The sequence below is a fragment of the Macaca thibetana genome, chromosome 10 (assembly GCF_024542745.1).
Source record: "Macaca thibetana thibetana isolate TM-01 chromosome 10, ASM2454274v1, whole genome shotgun sequence".
Lineage (NCBI taxonomy): Eukaryota > Metazoa > Chordata > Mammalia > Primates > Cercopithecidae > Macaca > Macaca thibetana.
Window position 1 is genome coordinate 36,103,059 of NC_065587.1, and position 11,521 is coordinate 36,114,579.

The following is an 11,521-nucleotide window of genomic DNA, read 5'->3' on the forward strand; positions in this document are numbered from 1 at the left end:
GAGGCACGCCAAGGGACCTGTGTGACACCATGAGGCACGCCAAGGGACCTGTGTGACACCATGAGGCACGCCAACGCATGCATGACGGAAGTTTCAGAAGCGGTGAACAGACAGGAAGAAACAAAACTAATATTTCAAGATGCCAAGAATAGTAGCTGAAACTTTTCAAATTTAATGAAAGGCATGAATCTACACATCCAGTAAGTCCAATGAACTCCAAGTAGCTTATAAATTCGGAGATCCACACTGATACATTACAGTCAAACTGCTGAAACCCAAAGACAGAGAATTTCCTGGAACAGCAAGAGAGAAGTGAACAGTCAGTGTACAAATGTTCCTCGGTAAGATTAACAATCAATTTCTCATCAGACACTACTGGGCCAGAAGGCAGTGAGATGACATTTTTTTTTTTTTTTGAGACGGAGTCTTGCTCTGTCGCCCAGGCTGGAGTACCATGGTGATCTTGGCTCACTGCAAGCTCCGCCTCCCGGGTTCACACCATTCTCCCGCCTCAGCCTCTTGAGTAGCTGGGACTACAGGCGCCCACCACCACGCTCAGCTAATTTTTTGTATTTTTTAGTAGAGATGGGGTTTCACCGTGGTCTCGATCTCCTGAACTCGTGATCCGCCCACCTCAGTCTCCCAAAGTGCTGGGATTACAGGCATGAGCCACTGTGCCCAGCCCACACCTGGCTAATTGTTTCTATTTTTAGTAGAGACGGAGTTTCACCATATTAGCCAGGATGGTCTCGATCTCCTGACCTCGTGATCTGCCCACCTTGGCCTCCCAAAGTGCTGGGATTACAGGCATGAGCCACTGCGCCTGGCCGAGATGACATTTTTAAAGTCTTGAAAGAAGGCCAGGCACTGTGGCTCACACCTGTAACCTCAGCACCTTGGGAGGCCAAGGAGGGATGATTGCTTGAGCTCAGGAGTTCAAGATCAGCCTGGGCAACAGTGACACCTTCTCTCTATTAAAAAAAAAAAAATTGGGGGGCGGGAGATGGTGGTGCACGCCTGTAATCCTAGCACTTCGGGAGGCCAAGGCAGGCAGATCACCTGAGGTCAGGAATTCAAGACCAGTCTGACCAACACAGTAAGACTAAAATATAAAAATTAGCCAGATGTGGTGGCACGTGCTGGTAATCCCAGCTATTGGGAAGGCTGAGGTGGGAGCATCACTTGAACCTGGGAGGCAGAGGTTGCAGTGAGGCAAGATTGTGCACCACTATTCTCTAGCCTGGGTGATAGAGCAAGACTCTTTCTCAAAAAAAAAAAGGGCCAGAAGGCAGTGAGATGACATTTTTTTTTTTTTTTTGAGACGGAGTCTCGCTCTGCCGCCCAGGCTGGAGTGCAGTGGCCGGATCTCAGCTCACTGCAGGCGCCGCCTCCCGGGTTCACGCAATTCTCCTGCCTCAGCCTCCCCAGTAGCTGGGACTACAGGCGCCCGCCACCTCGCCCGGCTAGTTTTTTTTTTTTTTTTTGTATTTTTTAGTAGAGACGGGGTTTCACCGTGTCAGCCAGGATGGTCTCGATCTCCTGACCTCGTGATCCGCCCGCCTTGGCCTCCCAAAGTGCTGGGATTACAGGCTTGAGCCACCGCGCCCAGCCAAAATTTTTTTTTTTTTGGAAAATTTACAAATATGCAGAAATAAAGATACTCTTGAATAAGCGATGAGTCGAACAAAAAAACAAAAGGGAGATTAGGATATCTTGAGATCAATGAAAACGGAAATACAACAGAACAAAACAGCCAGGTGGCAGGGTGCAGTGGCTCATGCCGATAATCTCAGCACTTTGGGAGGTCGACGCAGTAGGACTGCTTGAAGTCAGGAGTCTGACACCAGCCTGGGTAACAAAGTGAAACCCTGTCTCTGCAAAAACTTTTTTTTTTCTTCTTTTTTTGAGATAGAATTTTGCTCATCACCCAGGCTGGAGCGCAATGGCGTGATCCCGGCTCACTGTAACTTCTGCCTCCCAGGTTTAAGTGATTCTCCTGCCTCAGCCTCCTGAGTAGCTGGGATTACAAGCGCCCGCCACCACGCCCAGCTAATTTTTGTATTTTTAGTAGAGACAGGGTTTCATCATGTTGGCCAGGCTGGTCTCCAACTCCTGACCTCAGGTCATCCACCCGCCTCAGCCTCCCAAAGTGCTGGGATTACAGGCGTGAGCTACTGTGCCTGGCCTTTTCTTTTTTTCTTTTTTTTGAGACAGAGTCTCACTCTTGTCACCTCGTCACCCAGGCTGGAGTGCAGTGGCATAATCTCAGCTCCCTGCAACCTCCGCCTCCTGGATTGAAGCGATTTTCCTGCCTCAGCCTCCTGAGTAGCTGAGATTACAGGCATGAGCCACCATGCCTAGTTAATTTTTGTACTTTTAGTAGAGACAGGGTTTCATCATGTTGGCCAGGCTGGTCTCCAACTCCTGACCTCAGGTGATCTGCCTGCCTCCTCCTCCCAAAGTGCTGGGATTACAGGTGTGAGCCACTGTGCCTGGCCTCTGCAAAAACTTATAAAAGAAATTAGTTAGGTGCAGTGGTGTACACCTGTAGTCACAGTTACTTGGGAGGCTGAGGCAGGAGGACTGATTGAGTCCAGGAGTTCAAGGCTACAGTGAGCTATGATCACTTCACTGCTCTCCGAACAGCAACAAAGTGAGACTGTGTCTCAAACAACAAAACAGCAACAAAAAAACAAAACAACAACAAACAAAAAGTCTATGGAATGCAGTGAAAGCAGTGTTTAGAGGGAAATCTGTAGCAGTAAATGCTTACATTCAAAAAGAAACACCTTGGCCAAGAAACATCTACTTGGGAGGCTGAGGTAGGAGAATGCCTGGGAGGCAGAGGCTGCAGTGAGCTGAGATCACGCCACTGCACTCCAGTCTGGGTGACAGAGGGAGACTCCGTCTCAACAGCAAAAAAAAAAAAAAAAAAAAAAAGAAGAGAAGAAAAAAGAGACATCTCAAATCAATAACTTAACTATGCACCTTAAAGAATTAGGGAAAAGAAGAGCAAATTAAACCCAAACCAGCAGAAAAAAGGAAGCAAAGGTTAAAATGGAAATAAATGAAACAGAATGGGAAAACAATAGAGATCAGCAACAAAAAAGATCAACAAAATTGACAAATCTTTAGAAAAACTGACCAAGAAGAAAAAACAGGCCATGCGTGGTGGCTCATGCCTGTAATCCCAGCACTTTGGGAGGCCAAGGTGGGCAGATCACCTGAGGTAGGGAGTCCAAGATCAGCCTAGCCAACATGGTGAAATCCCGTCTCTACTAAAAATACAAATATTAGCTGGGCATGGTGGTGACACCTATAGTTCCAGCTACTCGGGAGGCTGAGGCAGGAGAATTGCTGGAATCCAGGGGGCGGAGGTTGCAATGAGCGAGATTGCACCACTGCACTCCAGCCTGGGAGACAGAAAGAGACTCCATCTCAAAAAAAAAAAAAAAAAAACAGAAAACAAAAAACAAAACAAAACTAGCTGGGAATGGTGACTCATGCCTGTAATCACTGCTACTCGGGAGGCTAAGGCAGAATTGCTTGAACCTGGGAGGCAGAGGTTGCAGTGAGCCAAGATCATGCCACTGCACTCCAGTCTGGGTGACACAGTGAGATTCCATCTCAAAAAAAAAAAAAAGAGATGACTCAAATTGCTAAAATCAAGAGAGAAAGTGGAGCTATTACTACTGATCTTACAGAAATAACTAGAGCTATAAAAGGATACTATGAACAATTGTATGGTAACAGATTAGATAACGTAAGACAAAATGAACAAATTCCTAGAAACATGCATGCAAACTATTGAAACTGACTCAAGGCCAGGTGCGGTGGCTCATGTCTGTAATCCCAGCACTTTGGGAGGCTGAGGCGGGTGGATCACCTGAGGTCAGGAGTTTGAGACCAGCCTGGCCAACATGGTGAAACCCTGTCCCTACTAAAAATACAAAAATTAGCCAGGTATGCTGGCGGGCACCTGTAGTCCGAGATACTGGGGTGCTGAGGTGGGAGAATCACGTGAACTCGGGAGGCAGAAGTTGCAGTGAGCCAAGATGGCGCCACTGCACTCCAGCCTGGGCAACAGAACGAGACCAAACTGACTCAAGAAGAAACAGAAAATCTGAATAAACCTAAAACAAATAAAGAATCAGCAGTCAAAAAACTTCCAATGAAAAAAAAGTTCAGAAACTTTCACTACAGTTATTGTACTTTTTAGCTTCCAAAAAGAAAAGTCAATTTCATATAAAGAAACTAAATCAATAGTCAATAAACTTCCAACAAAAGAAAAATCCATCTCTCTCTCTCTATATATATATATGATCGTATATATCATTTCACTGTTGAATTCTATCAAACATTTTAAGAAGAATTAACACCAATCCCTTTTCACCTCTTCCCACAATATAAAGAATACTTCCTAACTCATTCCATGAGACCAGTATTATGCTGACATCAAAGCTACACAAAGACACGTCAAGAAAAGAAAACTACAGACCAATATCCCTTATGAATACAGATGCAAATACCCTCAACAAAACAGCAGCAAATCAAATCCAGTAATGTTATTACATGATAAAGCCTTAAACTTTTAACTGTTAAAAAGATAAGGGTGGGTGCGGTGGCTCACACCTGTAATCCCAGCACTTTGGGAGGCCAAGGTGGGCAAATCATGAGGTCAGGAGTTCGAGACCAGCCTGTCCAACATGGTGAAACACTGTCTCTACTAAAAATACAAAAAATTAGCTGGGTGTAGTGGCAGGCACCTGTAGTCCCAGCTACTCAGGAGGCTGAGGCAAGAGAATCGCTTGAACCCGGGAGGTGGAAGTTGCAGTGAGCTGAGATCGCGCCACTCACTCCAGCCTGGGCAACACAGTGAAACTCCATCTCATTTAATAAAAAAAAAAAAAAAAAAAAGCAAATAGATAGGGCCAGGTGCTTTGGGAGGCTGAGGCAGGAGGATCACTTTAGCTCAGGAGTTCGAGACCAGCTTGGGCAACAGAGTGAAATCTCATCTCTACAAAAATAATAAAAAGATAATATACCATGACTATGGGTGATTTATCTGAGGAATTCAAGGATGGTTCAACATACGAAAATCAATTAATATACTACGTTAACAGAATGAAAGGAAAAAAACCACACATGATCATCTAAAGCAAAAAAGCATTTGAAAAAAACCAACACAGCTGGGTACAGTGCAGTGACTCACCCCTGTAATCTCAGCACTTTGGGAGGCTGAGGCAGGATTGCTTGAGACCTGGAGTTTAAGACCAGTCTAGGCAGCAAAGCAGGACCCTACCTCTACAGAAAAATTAAAAAATTAGCTGGGCATGGTGGCTCACACCTGTAGTCTCACCTACTCAGGAGGATGACGTAGGAGGATCCCCTGAGCCCAGGAATTTGAGGTTGCAGTGAGCCATGATCATGCCACCGCCCTCCAGCCTGGGCGACAGAACAAGACCCTATCTTTAAAAAAAAAAAAACGGCCAGGTGCGGTGGCTCAAGCCTGTAATACCAGCACTTTGGGAGGCCGAGGCAGGCGGATTACCTGAGGTCAAGAGTTCAAGACCATCCTGGCTACATGGTGAAATCCTGTCTCTACTAAAAACACAAAAAATTAGCCAGGCGTGGTGGCAGGCACCTGTAGTCCCAGCTACTTGGGAGGCTGAGGTAGGAGAATCGCTTGAACCCAGGAGGTGGAGGTTGCAGTGAGTCGAGATTGTGCCATTGCATTCCAGATTGGGAGACAGAGCAAGACTCTGTCTCAAAAAAAAAAAAGGAAAACAAAAACAATTCCTTAGAGAAGCATCAAAAATAATACTTATTTAACCAAGAATGTGCAAGACTTGTACAGTACAAAACACTGTTGAAAGAAATTAAAGACCTAAATAAATGGACAGATCCTTTGTTCATGAATTGGAAGACTTAATATTGTTTTATTCTTTTGTTACTGTTGTTGTTTAAGATGGAGTCTTGCAATACAAAAAACTAGCCGGGCGAGGTGGCGGGCGCCTGTAGTCCCAGCTACTCCGGAGGCTGAGGCAGGAGAATGGCGTAAACCTGAGAGGTGGAGCTTGCAGTAAGCTGAGATCCGGCCACTGCACTCCAGCCTGGGCGACAGAGACTCCCTCTCAAAAAAAAAAAAAAGATGGAGTCTCGCTCTGTTGCCCAGGCTGGAGTGCAGTGGCATGATCTCAGCTCACTGCAACCTCCTCCTCCTAGGTTCAAGCAATTCTCCTGCCTCACCCTCTCGTGTAGCGGGGATTACAGGTGTGCACCACCTCCAACTAATTTGTTTTTATTTTTAGTAGAGATGGGGTTTCACCACATTGGCCAGGCTGGTCTTGAACTCCTGACCTCAAGTGATATGCCTGCCTCAGCCTCCCAAAGTACTGGGATTATAGGCGTGAGCTGCCATGCCCAGCCAGAAGGCTTAATGTTGTAAAGATGGCAATATGCCCCAAACAGATCTACACATTCTGTGCAATCCATATCAAAATTCAAACTGTCTTTTATGCAGAATTGGACAATCCGATCCTAAAATTCATATGAAATTGCAAAGGATCCAGAAACAAAACACTCTTGAAAAAGAGAGCAAATGGTGAATAACTACTACTTCCTGAGTTTAAAACTTATTACAAAGCTATAATAATCAAAACAGTGTGGTACTGGCATAAGACATATATACCAATGGAAGAGAAGAGAAAGCTCACAAATAAACCCATATACGTATGGCCAATTGATTTTGGACAAGGCAGTCAAGACCATTCAGTGGAGAAAAAGCATTCTTTTCAACAAATGGTGCTGGGAAAACTGGAAATCCCCATGCAAAAGAATGAAGTGGGGCCGGGCACGGTGGCTCACGCCTGTAATCCCAGCACTTTGGGAGGCCAAAGCGGGCAGATCACGAGGTCAGGAGATCGAGACCATCCTGGCGAACACGGTGAAACCCCGTCTCTACTAAAAATACAAAAAAATTAGCCAGGAGTGGTGGTGGGCGCCTGTAGTCCCAGCTTCTTGGGAGGCTGAGGCAGGAGAATGGCATGAACCTGGGAGGTGACGGAGGTTGCAGTGAGCAGAGATCGCGCCACTGCCCTTCAGCCTGGGCGACAGAGCGAGACTCTGTCTCAAAAAAAAAAGAATGAAGTGGACCCTCACCTAATAACATATACAAAAATTAACTCAATATGGACCAAAGACCTAAATTTAACAGCTAAAACTACAGAACTCTTAGAAGAAAACATAGGTGAAAATCCTCATATGTATGGATGAGGCGATGGTTTCTTAAATCTGACGACAAAGACACAGGCAATAAAGAAACAATAAATTGAACTGCATCAAAATTTAAAATGTGCATCAAAGGACACTGTATCGAGTGAAAAGACAACCCAAATAATAGGAGCAAATATCTACAAACTATATACTTCACAAGGGATGAACATCCAGAATATATAAAGAAATCCTGGGCCGGGTGCGGTGGCTCACATCTGTAATCCCAGCACTTTGGGAAACCAAGGCGGGGTCACCGGAGGTCAGGAGTTCGAGACCAGCCTGGGCAACATGGTGAAACCCCGCCTCTACTAAATACAAAAATTAGCTGGGCGTGGTGGCAGGCGCCTGTAATCCCAGCTACTCGGGAGGCTGAGGCAAGAGAATCCCTTGAACCCGGGAAGTAGAGTTCGCGCCATTGCACTCCAGCCTGGGCAACAAGAGTGAAACTCCATCTTAAAAAAAAAAAAAGTCCAACACAAATCCAAGAGAACTTATCAGTCCTGAATGGTGGCAAGGTGGGTGTCTGTAAGATGCTCCAGAAGCCTTCAGATCAGGCCTGATGCTGACACGGCAAGCAGCACCGGGTGGAGCAGGGGATGGAACGAGGGCGGGGGGCAACCGGAGCCCTCTGAGCCTTGAAGCCTTGGGCCACTCAGTTCTTCTATTCCTGTTTCCTCCCCTGTCAAATGGTGTGACTGCAGGGCCTGCCTACAGGGCTGTTGCACAGATGAATGAATGTGTATGAAATTCTTGGAGCAATGCCTGGCCCAGAGGAAGCATCACAGGGATGTGTCAGATCTCTCATCAAGGGGATCAGGAATTCAAGACCAGCCTGGGCAACATGGTGAAATTCCATCTCTACAAAAAATACAAAAATTAGCTAGGCGTGGCAGTACACGCCTGGAGTATCAGCTATTAGGGAGGCTGAGGTGGGAGGATGGCTTGGGCCAGGGAGGCAGAGACTGCAGTGAGCCAAGATTGTGCCACTGCACTCCAGCATGGGTGACAGAGCAGCGAGATCTGGTTTCAAAAGAAAAAAGAGGAAGATACTTAAAGAACTAGAATTAGGGATGATTACGTGGTCAGCCTGAACTATTGGCTAAAAAAGAAAATTACCTACTAGAAGGCTTGATAAATATTTCTTCTAAGAGGAAAGTAAAAAGGAACAAAAATAAAGTTATGCACTTACAGAAATAGAGACATCACAGTAATAATTGTGGATATTTGAATACGGAAGAGGTATTACCATTAAATGTGTTACCATTTAATGTAATACTATTACCTATTATAACATGGAAGTTACTCTTTTTTGTCCTCACATCGACTTGGACTTCCAAAAAGTTACTTTTTAAGTGATTTCCTAATCAGTTAGATTAGAGATACACTCTGAAGTATTCATAGTTGGAAAAACCCAGTAACTTCTGGAATTTGCTTTAAAACGGTCCAGGAAAGAAAAAAGTAGAACAGGGAGAACAGACAAAACAAGACTAGCAAAATGTTAATCAATGAGAACACTGGATGATGGACCGTGGGCAGTGATTATGCTAAGCTCTCTAACTTGGGGTATGTTTGAAAATCTCCATAAGAGTAAAATTTTCAGGCCGGGCATGGTGGCTCATGCCTGTAATCCCAGCACTTTGGGAGGCCGAGACGGGCGGATCACCAGGTCAGGAGATCGAGACCATCCCGGCTAACACAGTGAAACCCCGTCTCTACTAAAAATATAAAAAAAATTAGCAGGGCGAGGTGGCGGGCGCCTGTAGTCCCAGCTACTCGGGAGGCTGAGGCAGGAGAATGGCGTGAACCTGGGAGGCGGAGCTTGCAGTGAGCTGAGATCAAGCCATTGCACTCCAGCCTGGGTGACAGAGCGAGACTCTGTCCAAAAAAAAAAAAAAAAAAAAAGTAAAATTTTCAAGTTGAACTCTAGAGAATAAAACTAACAACAGGGCCGGGCGCAGTGGCTCATGCCTGTGATCTCAGCACTTTGGGAGGCCAGGGCAGGTGGATCACTTGAGCTCAGGAGCGTGAAACCAGCCTGGACAACATGACAAAACCCTACCTCTACTAAAACTACAAAAATTAGCCAGGCGTGATGGCTCACGTCTGTAATCCCAGCATTTTGGGAGACTGAGGCGGGTAGATCACGAGGTCAGGAGTTCAAGATCAGCCTGGCCAAGATGGTGAATCTCTGTCTCTACTAAAAATACAAAAAATTAGCCGGGCGTGGTGGTGGGCACCTGTAATTCCAGCTACTCTGGACGCTGAGGCAGAGAATTACTTCAACCCAGGAGAAGGAGGTTGCAGTAAGCTGAGACTATGCCACTGCACTCCAGCCTGGGCGACAAGAGTGAAACTCTAACTCCAAAAAAAAAAAAAAAAAAAAGCAGGCATGGTGGCTCACGCCTGTAATCCCAGCACTTTGGGAGGCTGAGGTGGGCGGATCACAAGGTCAGGAGATTGAGACCATCCAGGCTAACACGGTGAAACCCCGTCTCTACTAAAAAGTACAAAAAAATTAGCCAGGTATGGTGGCAGGTGCCTGTAATCCCAGCTACTAGGGAGGCTGAGGCAGGAGAATTGTTTGAACCCGGGAGGCAGAGCTTGCAGTGAGCCGAGATTGTGCCACTGCACTCCAGCCTGGGCGACAGAGCAAGACTCCATCTCAAAAAATAAATAAATAAACAAGTAATAATAATACAAAAATTAGCTGGATGTGGTAGTGTGAGTCTGTACCCCAATTACTAGGGGCGCTAAGGCAGGAGATCAGTTGAGCCCAGGAGGTCCAGGCTGCAGTAAGCCAGGACTGCGCCACTGCACTCCAGCCTGGTTGACAAAGTAAGACCCTGTCTCAAAAAAAATTAAAACAACAACCAAAAAAAAACCAATGACGATAGGTTGGAGACCTATTCTCTTCCACATAAGCCTTGCACTGTTGCTCAGGCTGGAGTACAGTGGCTCCATTTCCGCTCACTGCAACCTTGGCCTCCTGGGTTCAACCAATTCTCCTGCCTCAGCCTCCTGAGTAGCTAGGACCACAGGTGCGCGCCACCACAACCAGTTGAATTTTGTGTTTTTAACAGAGATAGGGTTTCACCATGTTGACCAGCGTGGTCCTGAACTCCTGACCTCAGGTGATCTGCCCGCCTTGACTTCCCAAAGTGCTGGGATTACAGGCGTGGGCCACCGCACCCGGCCACCTTCTATGCTTCTTGATTTACCCCGGAAGAAAGACGCAGACGCCTGAACACAGACACTGCTGTCACAAAGCATGCCTGCCCCAAGAAGCTGAGACAAAACTGCAAAGCAAAGGGAGGGCCACCCTGACCCGACCCTGTGTGCGTGCCCCTTACGCCCCAAGGTTGGCATCCTGATAACAAAGGGTTTTACCTGCAGTTCTCCTTGAAGCGGCACTTTCCCTCCAGGAAGAACGGGCACGGCTTCAGAGACTTGTGAGTGGGGTACAGGTAGAGCACACGGACACCCGCCGAACCATCCTCAGCCTCTTCCGCTCCCACCACCATGGCGTTGTGATACTCCAGAGTGCCCCATGAGCTGTAGTAGGGTGCGCTCACCTTTGTCCCACTCAGCTCTTCCTCGTCCTCTCCCTCTTCCTCCTCCTGCCCACCTGCTGCAGATTCGGGCCCCGCCTCTGCTTTAGGAACGGTCTCTGATCCGGACTCAGGGGCTGCTGCTGGCGCCTCCACCGCCTCAGTGATGGCCTCCCGGAAAGCCTGGTACTCAGCATCTTCCCGGCCCGTGCGCTCTTCGTCCAGCGCGGCCAGCAACTTGCTCTTCCTGACAGACACCAGGCTGGCCTCGGTGAGCTCGATGAGCTCCTTCAGGTCCCCCTGCAGCTGGCGCAGGTCCGCCTGCTCAGACGAATCCAGGCCGGCGCCCAGGGCCAGCTCCACCTGCTGCAGCTGCGCACGGTAGGTCTGCAAGGCCGACTCCAGGCTCTCCTCGTCCATGCTGAGAGAGGGAGGCGCTGGACCAGGGCTGCGAGAAGAGAAGCCAGGTGAGCCCCGCGTCTCGGGACCGGCCCCACAGACTGCGGGAGGGCACGGGCACGTCCCCTTTCCCTCGGGGAGACACCGGCTCAGAGGCACAGCTCCCAGCGCAGAGGTCGCAGACCGGGTACCCCCGCTCAGGCTCCGCGCTTCCCTTCCGAGCCGCCCCGGGCTCGCCGCTAGCCGGGTCCCGCGTCACTCCGGAGACCCCCTCCCCGCGGGGCGCCCCGCCGCCCGGC

General features: G+C 47.8%; 2 protein-coding genes across 33 annotated transcripts in view; one reads left to right on the forward strand and one right to left on the reverse strand.

The window, feature by feature from the left end:
• STMN3 (stathmin 3) overlaps nt 1–11,521 on the forward strand; it is a 239,048-nt gene that overhangs the window by 160,113 nt on the left and 67,414 nt on the right. The gene's annotated exons all lie outside the window — the stretch shown is intronic.
• The window catches only part of ZGPAT (zinc finger CCCH-type and G-patch domain containing), an 81,297-nt gene that overhangs the window by 15,770 nt on the left and 54,006 nt on the right, over nt 1–11,521 (reverse strand). Inside the window, exon 3 of the mRNA XM_050746169.1 lies at nt 10,663–11,271. Within this exon, the coding sequence (XP_050602126.1) occupies nt 10,663–11,243 (581 nt within the window). The 5' untranslated portion in view covers nt 11,244–11,271. The remainder of the gene's footprint in view (nt 1–10,662; nt 11,272–11,521) is intronic.